Below are 24606 nucleotides of genomic sequence, written 5' to 3' on the forward strand. Positions count from 1 at the left end.
GTACCTAGTCAGAGTTGCTAACATGTGTAGGGAATGTGGATAGTAGGGGTTTAAGTAAGTGGGTGAGAAGGCAGTAAATTTTGTATAGAGGTGCATTTACACTGGATCGGTCTGATTTCTGTGATGGTAATTTAATGTTAGTGATGAAGTCTATATTACAAAAATTTGGGATCATGCAATATTGATGGAATCTTGTATTTGTGCGGCTGTGATGCTGTGTGTTGGCATTGGTTGTGTTCTGACACTACACCCATATAATACTGCTACACCATCTCATCCCATCCTCTCCAAACTCATCCCTATATATTTTGTAGTCTATACTACTCCAAAATTATACATTACAGTCAAAACAGAAAATTTTAAAGGATTCAGTATATATCAAAGGAATATATGTGTACATGCATGTGGCAACTCATTTAATTTAGCACTCTGCCATAATCTTTCTTGTTGGATGGCATTATAGACGATCCAATATGAGGAGAGAAAAAAAAAGAAATAATTAAAAATAAAATAATTCAATAAATAAATGTGCATACATATATATCTATAAGTGTATGCATATATGTGCTCGAGCTTAGGTATTTCGGATGATAGCAAAACACTGTTAATTCACGACTTGCACAGCAGCCGCAAATTAGCATAATGGTTAGGAGCCTTGACTGTCGTACAGGTGGTCGGGTTTCGATCCTGGCTTGAGGTAGTTGCCTGTCTAGCCGCACTGATGAGCTGTGAAACAGCGAAACAGTACTGTAAGTGGATGACTATAATGCTCCTTACCTTGAGTTGAGCATATTCAGAAGTTATACACGAATTACCATTAGCGTATAAAGCAATGCTCTTTGTGTCAACAAATCGAGCTTGGGTATTTTGGACGAAGGCAAAACATCGTTAATTCACAACTAGCAAGCAGCTGCTGATAGCATAATGGTTAGAAGCCTTGACTGTCGTACAGACGATCGGGTTTTGATCCTGGTTTGAGGTAGTTGCCTGTCTAGCTGCACCGATGAGCTGTGAAACAGCGAGACAGTACTGTATGTGGATGACTATATATATATATATATATATATATATATATATATATATATATAAATTGAAAAAGTTAACAATAAATAAATGGAACTGAAAACTAAATACTAAAATTCAAGTTAGAAATAAAATGATTTAAAACAAATAATTAGAAATAATGGAAAATAGATAAATTAGTATTAAATACATTAGAAGCAAAAAAAGTCAAAGCAACACACAATCCAGGACAAATATAATAATAATAAGAAGAAAAATAAAGACAGTTTATTTGAGCTAACTAAATAAATCTCATAGCAGCGCCCATACTTGGCTAAGATCACAGTGTAGTATCTGTTCTGATGCTACACTTCACCTTTTCTATCCTGTCAGTGAAGGAGAAATCCTTCCTGACTGACGCAATATTTATCGTTATTTCTATTCAGAGCTGGATTTTCCCCACATTAAAAAACGACCTTGTATCTAACTCTGCCCTCGTGGGGAGGCAAGTAAATAAGAACATAATTACGTTATGATCTGACAACAATGCAAGGTAATGATAATTAAAAAACGATATTAATAAACAATTCAATAAAATCAAATAAATAAGCAATTTAATTAATCAAATAAATAATTTATATGTTAATATTTATATATAATTAAAAAATATTAAGATAGGCAGATTTGTGGGAACATGGTGAGAATTAGCAGCGAACCGGATGTTAACGCATCCACCATGAGAGACAAAATGAAAACTCGTCTTTTGCACATGGCTCCACGCATCACTTCCGCTTGGGGGGGAAAAAAATAAGATAACCACAAAATAATTATCGACCAATGGCAGAGCTCCGCACCTAAAACAAACACCTCAAATATCACAGTCGTTGGAAGCCAGTTTGCCACTATAAAACGAGGGTTTTTAGGGAACCAAGAGGGAGGAGGAGAAAGACGACGAAGACGCCGGGCTGCTAGCGCTGATGAAAGAAGTCACTCGCTTTCCAGTTACAAGCCAAGAAACGCATCACCGCCAGCAGGATGACTGGCCGACCCTAACCCTCTCCATCGTCCAAAAGATAAGTTACATTTTACGAACATTCATTCCTTATCAATTCATACATACCTACAAACAGTTTACTAACCCTAACCTTTCTGCTTTACAAATTATTAGATTAACTTCTTAACGCGTTGCCATGACAACGCACGTACTATAAACATTGAGTAGCAGATTACAATTATGTATAAATTGTTTTTTTAATATGATACTAATAAACAAATATATAATCAAAGAAAAAAACAAAACCAGCATATTTTATTGACGCACACAGCCTACCACAAACTTAATAGGTTTAATATTAACGCTGTCTCTATTACGGATTCACGGCATTACTTCCGGTAAGAATTTAAATAATAACCGATATATCGTTCGCTAAAAAATAAAAAAATAAAAATGAATAAATAATGATAAAGAAGATTAAACAGATGAATAAATAAATAAATAAAAATGAAAAATGTCTATAGTAATATAAATAAACCATTTTCTGCTTTACAGTTGTCCCATTCCCACATCCATTTCCGCCTTATGATATTTCAGTGTTTTCCCTTTTTTTAGGGGCATTCTTTGGTCCCTTTTCTTTTGAAAAAGAGATGTTATCTCGAAATATTAAGACCTTAACCATCATGCTGGTTACATCAAATAGTAAGTTCATATTTACTGCTTTGCATTATGATTATCTTGAAAAATTAATTGATATACAAAGTTAAATAAAATAAAACAATTAAGACGTTCTTTCGTTTGTTCATTTTTGTTTATACGTCACGCCAATACAACAGCTGGTTTCCTGCATTGCTATAGCCTTCTTATATTCTTCCATACCTTTATATACATTCTTGGTGTTCTGGCTAGGATCCAAGGACAGTATCTGTTCTTTCTAATGATAATATAATGATATCGTGGGGTTTCCATTTGTGCGGGGCGTCAATATAATGGAAACGTGTCACAGACTTTTAAGAGGATATTGGAGATAAACCATAATAACCAGATATATTCTAACACTATATTAACCAGATTACCTAGAGAAATACTTTTACAGTTTTAACAAAAGGGCTACAATAATATTGCAGGGTCTCCATTAATGCTAAACATCCACAGAATGCCCAGAAGCAATATATTACATATGAAAGATGCCACTGTGGAATTTCCACAGGTTCCACTAGTCAATATAATTATGCCATAAAGGAAGAATTTATTGTGAAGCAATTCCAGTAATCTTGGATTTCTTTTTGCTACTAGACTCAGAAGAAGTGGGATTAGAGATTGCACAAACCTTGTTTCAGGCATGTGGAGAGACACTGAAATAAGTGGCCACGGTTGGCATGTGCCCGCTGTAGGGAAGTGTGCAAAATAAGAATCTTTCAAACACAAGAATAATGCGATTATGCAAATGTAGGTGCTGATGGGAGTCTGAGGTGGCAGAATAAAAGACAGACATTTTGCTCATCAATGAATGATTTGGGGACAATTTTATTTCTATAATGCCCCCTAGAGTCGGGGAGGGGAATCCATAGTTATCCCAGAAAATTCGTTCTGGCAAAAATTTACTTTCACTATGACTAATGTTTGTGCAAAATTTCAAAAAATTCAAGCAGTGATTATTAAGAAAAGTGTGAACAAATGAACTGACGAACGATTTGGTGGCAATTTTACCTCTGTAATGTCCCCTAGGGTACAACCAGAGGTATTCCCAGAAAATCCGTTCTGGCAAAATTTAGTTTCACCATGATTAATGTTTGTGCAAAATTTCCAGTAAATCTAAGGTGTGATTATTGAGAAAAGTGCGAACGGATGAACGGGAGTGAATTACTAGTTCTAATTTCTCCTTTATCAGAGTGGGGGCAAATAAATACTAGTGCTGCACATGTGAAAAACGAACGTCTTCATCATGAGAAAAAAGAGAAAAAAATAATCCGGCTCGAGTATGTGTTTTCTTTTTCAACTTGAAATATTTACTTGATTGAAATAGGAATTAATTTCTTAAATACATATTTCAGTCACGTAAATTATAAATAATATTTCAACGAGTTTATTGTGAAGTAAGGTTTTACACAATCAACCAAACTTCTGATCCAGTATTGCTTCAGTAGCAAAAAGAAAACTAAAATTACTGGAATCAATGATAATTGATATTATTTCATAGATCTTCTGCTTATTGTCTTTTCAATGTTTTAGAGTCCAATCTAATCTACCCTTTCACTCACTATTAGGAGAAGGATAAATTGATTCATACCTTCCCCAATGAAGGAAGTCACTTTAAAGCCGCCTCCACTTCAAAACTCAGATTTACAAGCATTTAGTATTCCCAAATTATTACCCACCTATGTACTGAGCAAGTTCAGCGTTGCTTAATTTATGATAATGCTTTCTTACATTTACCTGTACACGTCATCACTGCAGCAATAATATTGATCGGAGTGATTCTGCTGTGTAAACGCTAATGGTTATCTTTGAGCCAGAGGATCTCTTTTAACCAAAGATCACAGGAAAGGTTGTCCTTAGATGTGCAACTTGCATGGCAACAGTGTTCACATTTTCTCATGTTGCAAGACGATTGACAACGAAAAATCATCACCATCACCAGCATCGCCATCGCCATCATCATCATCAGCAGCAGCAGGAGCGATTTAACACCCATTTTACCTGCTGGCATACGTTCACAGCTCTAAGAAATTGATTTTCGAACTAACCTATCTCTGCCCAAGTCTTTATCCCTCTTTCTCTCAAGTCCATTTTTATCACTTTCTCCTATGTTTTCCCTGGTTTTCCTCTTTGAACTAGACCTGCTGCTCTAACTGTTCTACATTTACTTGCCAAAGAACTCTCATTCACTCTTTCAAAATTGATATACCATCAAAATCTATTATTCTGCACGTATCGACCTATATTGTGCACATCCTCTGAGGTAATAAGATCGAAGCCTGTGTTAAGACTCATATTACACACACATCAGATCATTCTCATATCATTTCTCTCCATGCAACGCATGTCCTCAACACTCAATGTCCAGATTTCACTTCAAATCAGCACCCATCCCATATATATTAATATTATTTAAATTACTCCATGTACTAAATAAAGAGACTACAGCCATAGAGAGCTGTTTTATATTTTACATTCATAACAAGCGCATCAAACCCATTATCTGAAATCTGAACGCCACCACTACCAACTATGAACGCTAGGTTCAGATGTCTAATTTTCTGAGCAGATGGACAGACTTTTTAGGAGTGGAATGAATTATATTCATTTGATTACAAATTCTACAACTTTTAATTGTGATTTTCCATGTCTCACTGACTTTAGCAAATAAGGTGTAAACCATTATAACTATTTGCTGATATTTTCTCCTCTGAAGAGATGGTAGACATCGAAATCCTATAGGATAAGGAGTTATAATATTTCTAATGTATTCTTTGTCTTATATAGAATTATAAAAATCTTTTGATTTAAAATTCAAACATTTTACTTCATAGATTTTTAAATTCATTGAATGACTAAAATTATATATATATATATATATATATATATATATATATTGTTAAACAGCACAGCATTTTCTTGTTTGACAATTTTCCGTTTTATTTTTTCCAGTTTTCGAATAATCCTTCTTGTGTTATATGTAAAATGGTGTAAAAGTCTACGGAACACTTTTACACCATTTTACATATAACACAAGAAGGATTATTCGAAAACTGGAAAAAATAAAACGGAAAATTGTCAAACAAGAAAATGCTGTGCTGTTTAACAATATATGCTTAAAGTAGAATATGCTGCCTAAACTGAATATATATATATATATATATATATATATATATATATAATATACATTCATCTCATCGGATTTTTTAAAGTCAAATCCAAATAACAATACATTCGATGATTTAAAGTAGCTTTTATTTTATTTTTATTTCTTGTACGATATTATTAACCCAGATCTAATTTAGTTTCTTTCGAAAATACTTAGGTCGACTAAGATGTCGGTTGACTGGGACCACTTTCTCGTTTATGGTCTAAACAGAAGCTGCCTCCAAAATTGATAAAAAGAATTTCCTAAATTGCTCAATATGTGTTCAACTTCCGATATCAGATGAACAATTACATTAACATTATATATATTCTCATAATTATTTGTATACCATATCGCTAGGTAAGAAAAACTTTTGCTTCTAAAATCTACTTACAATGATGGCTGTATTTCTAAGGATACGAAGGGCCATTAAATATTCATATTGTTTTTTGGTGAAGCAGAAAAGACAGATTCTATTAGTTTCTGATAATTTCTATGAAGAAAAACAAAAAATGACTGCTCTGTTTTTCGATCAGTATGACGGTTGATCTCTTCCTCTCTTTTCCTCTCTTCAATCGGTTGACACCACACAAATTTGTTTTGTCTTTTCTCATATTAAGAATCCGGTCTTTAAATATATATATATATATATATATATATATATATATATATATATATATATATGTATGTATATGTATGTGTGTGTGTGTGTGTGTGTGTGTGTGTGCGTGTGTTTATGGAAAGATATATATTATATATATATTATACTCTACCTTTTATTCATACCAATCATTTGATTTATGAAGTTCGATGTAACTGCAGAGCATATGCAAATAAATGACGCAAGTCTATATTCCAAATTTCAAGATGTTGACCATCTTATCGTTTATTTAAGTATGTTGAAATGCTCAATTCTTGACAGCACCTGGTTCGTAGCGCAGAATCATTCATGCAATTATTATATCAATCTTTTAATTTATTCGGCCTTAACTCATCAGAAGAAAATGGACTTAATAACTTTAAAAGAAAATAAAGGAATATCGGCATGATTACAAAATCCGAAAATCGGAAGAAAAGTTGCTCTTGTTTTTCATTTTGTTATGCCATATTTTGAGCATCCTATATATATATATATATATATATATATATATATATATATATATATATATATACACACACACACACACAGAGGCGGCAAAAAGAAAGTCCGCACTTGTAATTTTTTCAAAAACTGTAAATTTAAGCTAAATTTCATGTAACTGTTTAAACAAACTATACTTCGTTTGATTCGTCTTTTATCTTTCTATAATTTAACCTGGTCATATTTGACTTTTAATTGAAATATTCTAGTGTTCACGTCAATAAAAAAATAACTTCAAATTGAGGAGGCAAAAAGAAAGTCCGCAGCAACCAAACCTACTTAAAACCAGCTTCAATTATCGCCCCATAATCAGTTTAAAATATCCACCAGCAGGCAACAATGCATCTCTAATCGTAATTGTTGTTGTTCCAGCTTATACAACGTAACATTTAGTCCATATGCCACGACTTTAGTTTGGTGTAAGTCTACAATAACCTTTTTCCTGTGCATGCGCTAATTAAAAATTATAGGTTAAACAACATTTTGAATATTGATTTAAGTCATACACTAACAGATAAGGCTAGAGAGTTATATGTTTTGGTTTCGATTCTAGCTCCATGTTTTGACAAGCTTCTGGGCTTGACCATTACTCCTGATCTAAAATGGAACACTTACATCAAATCCGTTGCTACGATCACTGGAAAAATGGTGGGATCCTTCTATCGCTGCAGCAGATATCTTACTGCTGATGCAATTCTCTACCTATACGTCCAGGTACGTCCAAGAATGGAGTACTGTTGCCACATCTGAACAGGAGCTGCTAAAACGACTTATCCTGCCTTGACAGAGCTCAAATTAGACTTCATGGCCTGGTGGAGGCTGCCCTTTTCTCTTCCCTGTGGTATCTTTCCCACAGATGAGACATTGCGAGCCTGTCTCTACTTTATCATTATTTTCATGACAAGTGCTCGTCTGGACTCCAATCTCTTGTCCCCCCTCGCCAAACTTTCATGAAAAACACTTGTCTAGCTGAAGCCACTAGCAATAATTTCCCTCACTCTTTATCTGTGCATAAACCTAAACGTATATTCTATGAACAAAGTTTCTTTCTTTCGCCTGTGGAACTTTCTTCCGTTTGCCTGCTTTCCAGCTGGCTGCAGTTTGGTAGTCTTCAAGTCCAACGTGAATGGGTTCTTGATGAACCGTCCCCTTAGGTGGCCCAATTTGCTGGATTTCCACTACTAATGATTGCTGCGATATTATCCCATTTACTACTGTACACTCCTTAACCCTTATCCTCGAGTGGCTTCTGGGCCTTGATAAGTGGTGACTTCTATGTGAACAAAAAAAAAGAAAGAAAATTGAGGCAAATAGATGTAAGCATATGGAAAATTTCCCTCCTTTCTCTTCCTATCGAATTAACATTATTTTTTACTTTAAATCATTTGTCAAATAAAATTATTACTTCATCTTGCAGTTTTTATGTTAAGGAATTGTACAGTAAATTGCGATGATGTGTGAACCGAAAATGAAGCATTCTTCATCAGTCATACTCTTGTTCCTCATTTTCAGACTCTTGCTACCATTACATATATATTTGTATTTTTCTGGTTTAGACAATGTATATTTTATTGAAATAAATTACTAATTAGATATCAGACGTGTAATTTAAATATGTAAAAAATTAACTAAATATTAACAACCTTCAACCATTATAGCAACCAGTTTTTGCTGGAAGTATTTTGATGTCAATCCCAACAATAAGAATAAGAATACAGCTGCTTGCAAGTTATGTCAATATATCACATCAAAGGATGGCAATTCAGCAAAAACTCTTACGACTAATATGTAAAACCATCTTAGAAATTTTCATTCAAAAGAAACAAAAGTTGCAGATAAAAAAAGGAAACACAATGAATATTCAGGGACAGACATTCCAGGAACGAGTGCAGCAACTACAAGCCTCCAGTGAAACACCAAACAACTATAGAATCAATATTGGCCAAAAAGAAAGTTGGTAATACTAATGATGACAAGTCACAAGAGATCCATTATTTGAAAAGAGAAATGATTGCTGTTGATATTAAACCATATTCTGTAACATCTGACATTAGATTTAATAGGATTATTGCAAAACTTTGTTCAAATTACAGCATTCCATCAAAAAAGTACTTCAATGTAAAATAATTTTCAATATATTTAGAAAAGTAAATCAAAAATTCAATTGTCTCTTGCTGAAATGAGCATTTTATGAACTACAGGCATTTGACCAGCTACAACAGATAATGCTCCCTTTCTGAGTTTGACAAGTCATTGGCTTTCAAATGACTTTGAACAGTGCAGGGCTGTGCTTAGAGTTGTTCCATTCCCTGGTGCACACACAGGTGCAAGAATAAGTGAAGAATTGCACAATATTCTAGATGAGTATAAAATTTTCAATTAAGTTTTCTTAGTCTTGCGGGATTAAGGAACAAATATGGTTGCTGGTGTCAGAAAATGTGATTTAGAATAACTATCATACATTGTAACTCAGGCTGTGAAGACAACCATTACATCTAATAGAAATACAGTTTTTCAGTTTAATTGCTTTCTATTAGCAATTAACTGAAATACAGGATGAGCTTGATTTGGAAACTCATTCAAGGTGTGATCACATGCAAGAACAGGTGCAAGAATAAGTGAAGAATCGCACAATGTTCTGAATGAGTATAAAATCTTCAATAAGTTTCTTAGTCTTGTGACATTCAGGAACAAATATGGTTGCAGATGTCATGGAATGAAGAAAACCATTACATCATTTAACAGAAATACAGTATCAGCGTAATTTGGAGAAACAAGATGTGACCACCTGGTGGAATTCAACATATTATATACTGAAAATAAATTAAGAACAACGAAAAGCTCTTGTAATGTGAGCTGTTGATAAGATTCCTACCTTAACAACTTACCAATGGGAACTTGTTTGAAAAAAATATCCAGTTCCTGAGCTCATTTGAAGAAATCACCAAAGAAGCAAGTCACAGAACTTCAACAATATCAATAATATTTACAAATTTAGCTGCGAGGTTATTTCTGTCAAAAGCTGTCCAATCTAATTCTAGTATTTCTGACTTTAGTGGAATCCTTTTCACCATTGTTGAACAATTCAGGTTATCAATGGAAACAAGATTTTCATCCCATCTAAATGATAAAAACTTGTGTATGTCTACATTCCTAAACTCACGATGAAAAGAAAAGATTGGCATAGAAACATATTTAGAATTGGATTCTACATCAACTTTCGACTGATGAAGCGAAATCAACAGTTTACACTAACCTGCTGAGGATGAAGAAGCAGCTGAGAATGAAGAAGCAAGAACACGTGTAAATGACAACATGACAACATTGAAACCAGCTGATAAAAAAGTAACGAGTAAAAATGTCACGAAAGATATTTTAATCACTTTTTGTATAAGAAGACAATAGGAAGTAAAAGTACGATTATTTATAATTTAATTTCGCCCTTAATTTTTGAGGTGTGAAAAGTGAACATTGCATCATTTATAATAGCAAAATTGCACTGACGGACCAAATTTTAAAGTATCATCAAATAAATCTGAATTATAAGACAGTAAATATGAACATTCAATATAATTTTATACATAATGATTATTATGCCTATTTTTTTAAAACAATTCTAGCTGCAATATAATTATAAGTCGATAAAAATGCTGGTATGTTCAATTTTGGTGTCGAAAATAAAGTGCCAAATGTCATAAATATATACTTTTCAAAATCACATATCATAAAACTATTACCGATACAGATCTGGAATATTGTATGCCTAATCAATACATATTGTAGAATGATATATCCGAATGTCAGCTCTTTACACCATGGACTTCTTAAATAATATCCTCAAGAAAATGCAATGATTTTATGTAGTATTTTTCACTTTGTTTATCATAGCGATTTATTTAAATAAACGTACATGTTCAATATCAATTTAGTTTTAATAAAAGCGGGAGCTGCGTGTATCAACGATAGTTCTTTATACAATTGGTATTTCTTTGCGATTCTGTTGAATTCTTCGCTTGGCACTGATCACATTCATCGATTTGAGGTGGTTCCTTCAACCCCTTCCCCAGTTAAACACATACAGAGAAAGAAACTTCAGTTGTCCTTCTTCAATGCTTGTGACACAAATCACTTGTTTTGTATTATTTATTAAATCGTTAGATAAATTTACAGACTAGTTAGAAAAACACCCTCTCCTCCACCATGTTAAGAAATGGGTTTCCAAAAAGTTCTCTGCATAAGTACCATCGTTTTTTTTATTGTTTAAACTTTATTTTATTTTTTTTTATTAGTTTTGTTCAAGTTAACGATGTGATTGTTTAAAATGATTTTTTTCGGTTGGTACGAACCGTTTTGCCTTATGTTAAATGGCCAGAAAAGTCCCTTCTTATTAATGCTTACCGATTTTTAAATAAACAAACTTGGCTATTCTTTTAGAATTACAGAATATTTTTTTTATCTGGTAAATATTAATCAGAAAGGACTTTTTCATGGCATATATGATTCGCACAAACTGGAATTTTTTTACCAAAGAAACAAATCACAGAACTTCAACCATATCGATGATAATAGCTACAATTTCAGCTTTGAGGTTATTTCTTTCAAAAGCTGTCCAATCTAATTCTGATATTTCTGACTTTAGTAGGATCCTTATTACTGTTGAATAATTCAATTCATTAATGGAAACAAGATTTTCATCCTATCTAAATGATAAAAACTTGTGTGTCTACTTTCCTAGATCCAAGATTCAAATTTAAATTTCAAAAGAATGGCATGGAAAACACTAAGAATTGGATTCTACATCTTCTATCAGTAGGATACATTTCTTCAAGCTATGTTGAGGGTCAAGAAGATCAAAAAAGTAAAACTATCTCTTTCAAACCTGTTTGATGAATTAGCTTCAAATAAGCCTACAGTAACAAATCAAAACTTAGAGCAGGTAGAAGCTGAGTTAAACCTGAAAACAGCAACTACAGCAGAAATACAAGAATCACAATCTAAACTCAAAAGGAGTAAATCCCTTATGATTAAGTTCACAAAAGAATGTGGCCATTACATAGCTTTACAACTACTCACTAGAGGTGATGATCTATTTCAGTGATGGGAGAAGAAGGAAACCTTATTACTGCTGAGTAAACTGGTTTCAAAATATTTAAGCACACCACCTTCATCTGTGGAGAGGAAGAGCCTCTTTAGTAAAGGTGGTAATGTGTATGAACCTATGAGGAACAGGCTATATCCTGAGAATAGAGACTTCTATATAACAACTTAAAAGTATTCAACTTTAAATACTGAGGAAACTATGAAAGCAGAGGAGGCAAGCAGCAAGAATAGAAGACGAAATAGATCAACAGCAGGTGCAGAACTTCAACTTATACTGGGTGTCCCACTTAAAAGTAGCCCAGAAAATGTAGTAGCGAGAAGGAACATTCTTTTATTTACCTCTAGCATAGTTTGAATTACTTGTAGTGTTATAAAAGATGCTGAAAGTGCTCCCCCGTTGACATTTCTGGGCACGTTTAACAATGTTTGCAGATACTGCCTGTAGATCTTCTCTGGTGATTCTCCTGATAGCGTTGGTAATGTTCTTCTTTAGTTGGTCTAGATTGTGACGATTATTTGCATAAACTTTTTGTTTTAAAGTCCCCCAAAGATAAAAATCACATAATGACAAATCCGGGAAACGTGGTGGCCATAACCCTTTGCTTATTGTTCTCTTCTCTGTAAACATGTCATGAACTCGTGTCAATGATCTGTGAGACGTGTGGCATGTAATGCCATCTTGTTGGAAAAAGAATTGCATTTTATCTTGTGGTATCAGTTGGTCATTAAGAGTAAGATTAGAGATATCGGGCTACTTTTAAGTGGACCGCCCTGTAGTTAATCACTTAAATGATTTTTAATTTGTGCTTTATAGTTGGTTTGTAATTTCTTTTTTTCTTATCTTATTGTTTAATTACATACATTTAAGAATGGGAAATTGTACTTTGTATTTTGTAATTTTAGTTTATAAAGGCAAAAAAAAGCCATAATAATGGCCAGACAATTAATTAAATGTTAAGTTTAATTAGCAGTTACTATGTTAATGTGTCAAAGCTATCTGATGAGTCACTTGGCAGTGATAAAATAATTTAAATTTAATAGAAAATAAAAAAGTAATTAATTGGTCGATTAATTGGCAAATTGGCTGATTACAGATTATTAGCCGATTAATCGGTACACCCCTAATATATATATATATATATATACTTAAAATTGCATGTGTAAACAAATCAAGCAGAGGTAGTTCGGACGGATGATGTCAAAACATCGTTAAAACTCATGACTCACGCAGCAGCCACTAATAGCATAGTCGTTAGGAGCCTTGACTGTCGTACAAACGGTCAGGTTTCAATCCTGGCTTGAGGTAGTTGCCTGTCTAGCCGCACTGATGAGCTGTGAAACAGCGAAACAGTACTGTATGTGGATGACTATATATATATATATATATATATATATATATATATATATATATATATATATATATATATGTATATAACATATATATTTATGTGTATATGCATACATATCAGGTTGACACACCGGTTCTTGTCAGATCATCGAAGTTAAGCAACGTTGAGCCTGGCTAGTACCAAATGGGTAAATTCTAGATGCTGTATGTGCTCTCCGCTTATCTCGACATTGTTTCTAGTCGTCCTGAACTTACACTTGCCACTAGTATTTAACAGCGCTAACTCAGGAGAGCTGTGATTGTAGATTGTGCAACTATTGCCACAATAATTCTATGTGCAGGCACTCTTACAGTGGGCATCTATAGTCTCTCAAAAAGCTACAATATATATATATATATATATATATATATATATATATATAGAGAGAGAGAGAGAGAGAGAGAGAGAGAGAGAATAAATGAAAAAAGTTATATTCAATATGGCATAATAGAAAAATATAAAGGTATCTGCAGCTTCTCTTCCAATTTTCGGATTTTTACCCTGTCAAATCACATTTCAATTCCTTTTGACTGATTTATTATTGCTATTTCTTCTCATGAGTTAAGGGCATAATAGATTCACTGATTGATATAATAATTAAGTGATTGATTTTGCACTACGAAACAGATACTGTGAAGAATTGTATAAGCCAACTGAATTAAAGGAATAAATTATAAGATGGTCAACATCATGAATTTTGGAATATAACTTTTTGTCATTTATTCTCTATATTACCCTGTAATCATATTGAGCTTCTTAAATAAGGATTGATATATGATAAGAAAATATATTTCTACGAAAATATATATACAGTGGGGAAAATAAGTCTTGGACACATCCCATTATTCTTTATTTAACACATTTTTTATGCAGCGAATGACGCGAAAATTTAACAAGAAGTAGTTACTAATTAAACAATAACAAATAACTTTAGAAATTGGAACCTTTTAATGCAGAACAAAAATTATATAATAAAAACGAGAATAGCCGGAAAAAAAGTATTGGACACACTAACACAATTTGATCTAATATTTAGTTGAAAACCCCTTATTGGCTATTACAGCTTCGAGACGTTTTCTATACGACGAAACTAATTTGTGACAACGTTCAGGCGAGATTTTTGCCCACTCTTCAACACATACTTTCTTCAAATCCTGAATATTATGTGGATCTCGCTTGTGGACCATGATTTTGAGCTCTCTCCATAGATTTTCTATAGGATTTAAGTTTGGGGACTGACTGGGTCACTTAAGAACATCTATTTTGTTCTGTACGAACCAATCGGAGGTTATTTTAGCAGTATATTTGGGATCATTATCTTGTTGAAAGATCCATCCTTGTTATATACCTAACGCATTGGAAGCAGGCAAGAGATTATTTTCAAGAATTTCTCGATATTTGGCTGCATTCATCTTTTCATCTATAATATGAAGTGGTCCAGTACCATTTGAAGAGAAGCATCCCCAGAGCATGACATTTCTACCACCAAACTTTACAGTGGGGAGGGTGTCCTTGGGATCGTGCGCTGTGCCATCTCTTCTCCATACTCGACATACAGAGTTAATGCTGAAAAGTTCCACTTTCGTCTCATCGGACCAGATCACATTCTTCCAGTAATCACCTTTTTTCAATAAGTGGTCTCTTGCAAAATCCAGATGAGCATTAACATGACATTTTTTAGTAATGGTGTCTTTTGAGGTGTACGCGATTTAAGACTCTTGCATCAGAGTATATTACTAATCATTGGTTTCGTTACTACTATCCCTGCTTCTTCCAAATATTTCTGAAGTTCGCCTCGTGTGGTTCTCGGTTGCTGCTGAACTTTTATACAATTTTTCTCACTGCTCAATCCGATATCTTGCGAGGAGCTCCGGTGTGCGGACGGTTCAGGGTTGAGTCATGCACCTTCCATTTCCTAATAAGGTTTCCTATGGTGCTTACAGGGATTTTGAATTGAGCAGATATACGCCGAAAACCAATTCCATTCTTGTGCTCGGCAATAATCTAATCACGGACGACTTGAGAGAGTTTTTACGTTTACTCATCCTGAGAACCTTCACGCATGATGGCTTACTGGTGACTAACGTGTTTCAATACTTTCCAACGACCTAGAGTATGGTCTACAACAATTAAGAAACTTCTAAAACTTATAATAGTGTCGGAAAATAAAAATACAAATTACAATTGTCAGCATTATTTATAAAAAATGATAATAAAATATAATTTAAAACAATGTGTCCAACACTTTTTTCCAGGCTATTCTCGTTTTTATTATATAATTTTTGTTATGCATTAAAAGGTTCCAATTTCTAAAGTTATTTGTTATTGTTAAGTTAGTAACTATTTCTTGTTAAATTTTCGTGTCATTCGCTGCATAAAAAATGTGTTAAATAAAGAATAATGGGATGTGTCCAAGACTTATTTTCCCCACTGTATATATATATATATATATATATATATATATATATATATATATATATATATATATATAAAAACAAGTCGTTAATAAAACATGTTAAAAAAACACTTTGAAAAAGAGTTATAAACATATTTAATTTGAAAAAGGAAGCAAAAAATAAGTGGATAGTACTTAATGCGCGGAGTTTCGAAGAAATACTTTCCTTCTCATCAGAGGGTAGGATTTAGCAAAATGCGGGATCGGATTTTGCTTGCAAAAGTATTTGATGAAATTACAAGTAAGTCAAAGATCTTACTTGGTAACAAATAGTGAAAAAGAGGGAATATGGTGAAAAAAAAGGTGATTTCACGTGAATGGATGTATATATATATATATATATATATATATATAGGGTGACCCAAAAAAACAGAGGACACTCAATTGTTTTTCTGAGCATTTTACAGTCAACAGAGAAAAAAGGCCAAAGACCCTAGTGTTTTGATGTGATTCTTTGAATATAATAAACTAGTTATGACCAAAGTTTCATTTTATTCAGAGAAAACACTAAGAAACGGGGCCAATTAGAGTTTGGAGGTCACCCTGTATATATACATATATATATATATAAATATATATATGTATTGTTATATATATGCACATCTATAATGCTTACATATATATATAATGCACATATATATACACAATGCACATACACACATGTATACATATTAGAATATGCCGCACATACACAGTTATACTTTTTCAAATTCTACAACCCTTGCATTTAAAATCTCGCTGATCTTTCATTTCTGATTCTCAGGTCTGCTTATATTTTCGATATCAAGCATTATCCTTGACTTTTCTTTCTTTTTTCATGGAGAAAGTATTGTGGGTTGGACGGGGTTAGGGTTGCAGCTTGGACTTTGCAATCCGTTTCCCTGGTTGGTTTTCTTGTAGCCATGGAAGTCGACAAAGTATTAGCAGGAGCTACATCATCAGCAGCAGCAGTAAGAAAAATAGCAGTTTCTTCCTGGACACTTTGTCATCATTAGTTCTGCCTTGTTGACCATGTCATTGCCACTGGGTAATTAGTGATACTACTGGTCATAAACTGGAAAGAGGACATAGTGGAGCTTTTAGAGTTACTAGTTATTAGGAATGGCTGAGAATTATACAATTGCATCATGGGAATGATGAGAAAATAAATATTACTTTTTTTTTTCATTTAAAAATGTTATTAAGAAATAGCAAAAATATTTTATTTAATCAAATGGCCTCAAAATCGGTGTATTGCATTTAACAGGGAACCCGTGTAAAAGCATATACGTGTTATATATATATATATATATATATATATATATATATATATATATATATATATATATAGAGAGAGAGAGAGAGAGAGAGAGAGAGAGAGAGAGAGAGAGAGAAAGAGGTGAAAAAGGAACAAACCAAGTCACACATGCATCAATATTTCGTCTATTGTAAAATTGCTTCTGGATGAATATATATATATATATATATATATATATATATATATATATATATAGATAGATAGATAGATAGAGAGAGAGAGAGAGAGTGAGAGAGAGAGAGAGAATATATAGAATAATTAGCTTCGAAATAATATAGCCTAAAGAGGTTTTCTCCCTTATTCCTCTTTCTGTAACCCTTATTGATTTGATAATGTAATAAAGTTCCTATGTAACTTGACTTTTTATTTTAACTTATTCTGTTGTTTGCTTCTTTTAACCGAGTAGAGCTTCTTTTTATCTAGATAGGTTTACCTTACCGTTGAAAGTTTTTTTTTACCTTAAGTTTATTACGTATATATATATATATATATATATATATATATAACTTTTAATTTGCCTAATTTTCCACAATTCGCAATTAACTGACAACGTGAATCATCTCTCTCATTTTCCGATTGTTTCCCCTCAAAATTGAATAATAATAAATATTTTTATTTTAATAAATCATTAATTAAAATTTAAAAAAAAAAGTAATATTGTGTTATAAGCTGGGAGTAGACGAATAGAAGGTTCGTTATTCAATCCCAAGCAACACCGGACATTATCTCTATTATTATACTAAAGCTGCATAAAACAACGTTTGCTTCCTTTGGAGATTTTTCCTCTATTTTTTAATCACTCGAAATATTTGAATCATTAAAATATTCACCAAGTTCAAGTTTGAGCTCTTTAAAACAAAAACGTTCAATTTTAATTTGTCTAATTAGCCGTAATTTGCAATTAACTGACAAAGGGACTCATCTATCTTTCACGTTCTATCATTTTCAAATACTCTGTTTTACCTTCTCACTCTCAATTTATATTCTCTCATTTCAGTATCTCTTGCATTCCTCCCTTTCTCTCCACTTGTTTATTAATGACCTCCAGTCTGTCTTGAGAGACAATGGATACCCCCTGTAAGAGTTCCTACATGTAATTGTGAAGCAAGGGTTGTGCAATCCACAACCATACCTCTCTTTAGTCGCCACTACCTAATTCCAATAGCAAAGAGAAATCCAGGACAGCTGGAAACAATGCTGAGATAAGCAGAGAGCACATGTAGCACATTGTATTCCCAAATTGTCACCCATTTTAATACTGCCCAGGCTCAACGATGCTTAACTTCGGTGATCTAATGGGAACCTGTGTTTAGCGTGATTATGCCGTATATCTGTTTATTGAGAGTTAAAGGTAATAAAAAAGGAAAGATTAATGAAATAGTTTATTATAAACAAAAGTAATTAACACAAGACAATTTAACTTGTAGGAAGGTAAAGGGAAAAGATATGAGAGAGAGAAGGAGAGAGGGGTATATAACGAGCAGAAAATAATTTAACTAGCTTTACAAACTCACTTATTTCTGACTCAAGCAATCTAACCGATGACTAACAATCTAACCCAATGACTGACCAAAAGGGTCATGCCTTTTCTATGAATCCTAGCCAATGAGGTCAAAGGTTGACTTTGTAACTGGGTGCGAGTTCTCCGACCAGCAGTAATTAACACTTCTTAAACAGATGATTGCAGAAGCATAAAACACTAGTGTCTATATATATATATATATATATATATATATATATATATATATATATATATATATAGTTTTACTCAAGGGAATCACCATTTATCAAGGCCTGAAATTCACTCGAGGATAAGGGTTAATGAGTGTATGGTGGTCACCAGGACAACAATGTAGTAATCGTTAATCGTGGAAATCGGGTATAATTTGATTTAAGAACTTGTTTACATTGGACTTGAAACGACCATATTGTTATCAGCTGGAAAGCAGACCAGCTGAAAAGAGTTCCACAGGCACGTAGTCCTAGGAAAGAATATTTGTTCATGGAATATGTGTTCGGATTTAGACACAGATAGAAGGTGGAGGGGATTGTTAATAGTGGTTGTAGATATGCGAGTGTTTTTTGTTAAAGTTTAGCAGGGATGAATCACAGATTGAAGGTTAGACGAGCACTTGCTATGAAAATAACAATTGAGCAGAGACCGGTTTGCAACGTCTCTTCTGTGGGAAAGAAGTTGCAGGGAAGAGAAAAGGGCATTACCTACTAGGTTTTGAAGTTGGTTTTGAATTCCGTCAAGGCAGGATAGAGTGTTCCGAGCAGCTCCTGATGAGATGTGACAACAGTACTCCATCCTAGAATGTACTTGGTTCTTATACAGATAGAGGATTGCATCGGCAATGAGATATCTACTGGAGCGGTAGAATGATCCAACCATTCTTTTAAACGATCTTAGCAACAGATTTAATGAATATGTTCCCAGTTCCAGAAGCTTATCAAAACATGGCACTCTCTCATTTCAATTAGGGCGATATGGGAGTCAAAGAGTTGATGATGAAAAAAGAGAAGCTTGGTTTTATATACATTAAAATTAACCAGCTACCCTTGTCCGAATTGCACCATGTGCTCAAGGTCAGAAGAGAGAGAAGCAGAGAGATCTTGGTCATTACCGGCTTTTGAAGTGTTGTCATAGATGGTAGTGTCGCCTGCATAAATGCCTACGAATAATCTAAGAATGTTACTTGAGAGATCATTGCTGAAGATTAGGAAGAGATCTGAGCCCAGGATGGATCCCTGAGGGACGCTAGTGTTGATACTATGAGCTTCTGATTTCTGCCCATCGACGACTACTCTTATAGAGAGAAAGGATTTAATTATTAAGAGGACATTTCTAGCTGTTTATAATTATAAGATACTTTCAGATAATTAAATTTCAGCCCTATCTGGAGAATTAAGAAAAGGTGGCCAACCAGCGATGTGCAACATTTAGACTTCCAGTCGTTAGAATGCTTTCTATGTTATGCCCGCTTTTGGTATTTATTGGTGTTTAATTTCCATGTATTTTCGTGTTAACTTCTGATAGCCTGGAACTAATGTCTTAGCCAATGGAGCCAAAGGTTGATTTTATAACTGGGTTCGAATCTCTTGACTAACGATATCTATTACTTCCTACACTGATAATTGCGAAAGCATGAAGCACTAGTGTTTGTAGGTATAAAAATAATTATTAATGTTTATAAATATATGATGAACATATAATAATATTCCAATGTGAGATATGAAAAAGGATAAACCAAAATTGTGCATTCATCAACGTTTTATCTTTATTTCAAAACTTCTTCGGAATGATTGATTTAAGGAAAAAAAATACTAACAGAATATTTGAACGTATTTGGTGTGTATATAATAGGAAAAAAGGTGCTTTTGTTCTTTTTTCGAAAAATATGACAGTGTTTCATTCGAAAAAATAACAAAACATCCTTTTCACATGACAAATGCCCCAAATATTTTCAAATCTTGCCTTGCATTATATCCAAATCAATCATCCCGAGGAAGTCTTGAAATAATGACGAAAAGTTGATGAATATATAAATAATTTTTGATTTTTGATTTTCATTTCCACACATACAAAGACATTACTCCCTGCATTGATGATTCTCAAAAGGATGAACCATTCATGTCTGTAGGTCTTAAAGAAATGATTATAATGTGTGTGTGTGTGTGTGTGTGTGTGTGTGTGTGTGTGTGTGTGTGTGTGTGTGTGTGAATTATAAAATCAAAATATTACATACAAACGATATATCGAGAAAAATATTTAAAAAATAAATGACTGCTGATTGCGCTTCGGTTTTTCCAGCCAATGGGGTTAACTTTTTATGAACACTGAGGATGCTTCGTCACAAAAACTGATGCTCTATACATTTCGAACATTATGTATAACATGAAGGGATACATGATTGGCGTAGGCTGAAACAATCGTACGCAAATAAAAACCGATGCTTAACGAATTTGTGAAAATTTGTTTGTGGAGGTTTCTGCTTACTTATACCTTTTTTTCAGATATTTCTAATTATCTTTTTTTATTATTAAAATAAAAAAAGGAATAATGTATGTTTTATATGTATCGCGAACGTTTTCGATTCTTCATAGAATCATCATCAGATGAGAAAGCAAACGAACAAAAAAGCTGAAAAAAGAGAACTTCAAAATGTAACTATTAAATGGGCAAGTCAAATCAGTTAGACGCATTAACAATTTAAATTCCATAATGCTATTATTAGTGTGACAGTATAAAATTGCATTACGTGAAGCGTTTTAAAATACTATTACTGGTTTCATAGTCAATATTATTGATAGCTTGTTGAGTTTTCATGAAGATAACATCGAGTATTTTTAATTGTTTGAATTGATTTCGAAACATATTATTTTAGTATTATTAACTAGATATGTGTCTATGATCGAAGAGCCGTTAGGCTTTTGTAAATGTTGATAAATTGTGATAGATAGTAGTGGTCATAAAACCATTGTAGCTGCTGCTGCTATAATAATAATAATAATAATAATAATAATAATAATAATAATAATAATAAGAAGAAGAAGAAGAAGAAGAAGAAGAAGGCGTATACACGGGATTAAAACACAAATAATCCCGGTCGTGGTTGGTACACTAGGAGTAGTACCAAGTCGTCTGGAAGGACAATGGAAAAAACTACAAATCCCCGATGTTTTAGGCGGCCTTCAGACCTCTGCTATTGTAGGTACCACCAACATTCTTAGGAAAACCCTTGATCTTTAAAGCTCCTGGTTTGAAGCCGGGATCGAGGGAAATTCTCTGGAAATTAATCCCATCCCTTTCCAGAGAGACGTTGATAAACGAAATCAGAATTATTATTATAGTAGTTACATCTTTCCATTATTTATTTTTTAATTTTGGATTTGAACGCAAAAAGACCATTAAATAGATCGAGAAAAAACAAAAAAGGAATAATTAAGCAGTTATTTTTAACACCTATATTTTTAACACCTATGTTTTCACACAGCTTGATTTGCTAACACAAACCTATTGAGATCAAATGTTTAACAAAAGGCTCAAAATATTTAAATTGTCATGTTGGAAAGTATTTCCCCTGAAAACAAAACGCAGCTGCTTATTAGGAATTTTCCCAGAGAAAAGTAGTTACTTTTTTTTTCTGGGACGGGTCGATGCATTCACTAATTTTATTTTTGATAAGCTTCATATATTTTAAAATTATAACAGAATTTATTTCTCTAAATTCTTTCTTCAAAATTCGTTTTATATTTGATTTTTTTAACAGTTGGCCAATACAAATATGAAATTACCTGTGTTTGTTTTTTTTAATTTTTCGCCAAGTCGTAATTATAACTTTTTGTTATGAAAGAAAATAAGATATTATTATAGCTATATGTTAATTTGAACAACAATGGAGTGTACGAGAGGAAAGGACAGCCCAAGAAAGACTTGAAATGGCTCAGTCATGATGAGCTGAAGCAATGGCGCATGAAAACCAATGAAAATGATAGTCTCATGGCGAAAGTAATTTTGTGCAATTGTGGCTAATGTACAACTCATATTTGACATGGAAGACACAGGAGAAGTTTAGTTGCTCTACCAAAGCTTGAAACTCTTGGCTACTCTACTACTTTACTTATAGAGGGAGGACGTATGGATTCATACATTTTCCAAAGGTAATTATGAAAACCTTGACAGAACTCAAACAGTGTACACTGGGCCCACTCTGATAAACCTGCACTACTGCTGCTTTCCTATTTCTAAATGCATGCATATATATATATATATATATATATATATATATATATATATATATATATATATATATATATATATATATAAGCCCCCCTCTTTGGGTAGAGCACTGTCGTAAATAATCTCACCCGCTACTTAATTGGCTGAAAATGCGAAGCTCGTTGTTTGTTTGTTTACGAACAGGCGATTTGAGCACTATAAAAGTGGTGGCGGGTGTCTATTTAAATAGACATTCCGACGAGTTATTTACGGGCGTCGATTCCATGGTCGAGTGGAAGAACTGCCGACTGTCAAAACGACGGTTCTAGGTTCAATCCTTGGCTTGGGAGAAATGGTAGTCTAGCAGCACTGATGAGTTGTGATACAACGAAACAGGACTGTATGTCGATGACTACAAATATATATATATATATATATATATATATATATATATACGCTGACCACCTGTTATGGTTATGCAATTCCTACAGTTACGTAACTAGAAAATGGAGCTGCAAAACCTGACATAGTGATATTGGACAAAAGCGAGAAAGTAACAACCCTAGTAAAAGTTAGTGAACCAAGTGCAAGAGAGATACAAACAATTGCCGGCACAGTTAGAATCATAAAAAGATCTCTCGGTTGAAATGATAAGATAACGGGTGAATGCCTAGTGTCCGATTAGGACAAAATGATAAGAGAAACGAAAAAAAAATCATGATATTTTAGTAGAAAATGCTCCTTTTAAAATCGACTGGTACATGTCTTGTGATTTTGTTTTTCAGATTATGTGGATGTGACATTCATGGGCGGTGAAAGTGAGACAAACGTTAGCCAAGCAGGAAACATCAGCGACACCCTGTTGTTCAATGTAACCACGACAACGACGTCGATCAGTTTGAATTTAAACCGCAGCAAGATAAACTTAAAAGATCATGAAATATTTGTTGCGAGGGACGGACAACTCTTTAAAGAAAAGATCCACAGTATTCAGGTAAGAAATATTTTAATATATATTAATCCAGTTTATTTTTAGCAAAATAGAAAATATCCACTTCATCACTTGAAAGCAAAAAAATTGTGAACCGGTGTTAATTCTCAAAAAATCTCATCATTTGAGGCCACATAACTTTTGACAGAATTTATATTTTATCATTTATAGAAATCAGTTTGAACGTATTACTTTTTAATAATTGTTTATGATATGCAATGCGAAATGAATATATTTGTTTGAAGTAGCAGAGTTATTTTGGCTACTGTGATAGAATAATACAATTGAGTTGCCTTAATGCACAGAGGAGGGGATTTAGTGGTGGTAGTTGGTAATATCCTTTAGCGTTAGGTTTTGTTCATATTTTTCAAGCTCCTAAGGTGCTCTGCCAGTCGGTATTTATTGCTTACCCAGCCAATCATATTCTTGTAAGGAAAAACCCGGATGTACTAATAGTCATTACATCAGTTTCTTACTTTGTAATATAATCATATTTGGTTAATAATTAATAGGGCTATGAGAACAGCATATTCTTTTCACTGTTTTGGCTCTCGAGTATATATCCAACACAGACACAATCAACAGAGAATCACATCACTATACATAACAGCATAAGATATTACTGGATATATGCCTGAGAATGAAAACAAGAAAAAGAATATGCTGTTG

At 33.2% G+C, this 24606-nt stretch overlaps 1 protein-coding gene across 1 annotated transcript in view; it reads left to right on the top strand.

Moving 5' to 3' along the window:
• Window positions 1-24606, top strand: part of LOC145279611 (uncharacterized) — a 330448-nt gene that overhangs the window by 122588 nt on the left and 183254 nt on the right. The window contains exon 2 of the mRNA XM_080130805.1: window positions 23732-23940. Coding sequence (XP_079986931.1) covers window positions 23732-23940 — 209 coding nt within the window. The remainder of the gene's footprint in view (window positions 1-23731; window positions 23941-24606) is intronic.

The sequence above is a fragment of the Euprymna scolopes genome, chromosome 7, assembly GCF_053919585.1.
Source record: "Euprymna scolopes isolate OS-2025 chromosome 7, ASM5391958v1, whole genome shotgun sequence".
In the NCBI taxonomy this organism is placed as follows: domain Eukaryota; kingdom Metazoa; phylum Mollusca; class Cephalopoda; order Sepiida; family Sepiolidae; genus Euprymna; species Euprymna scolopes.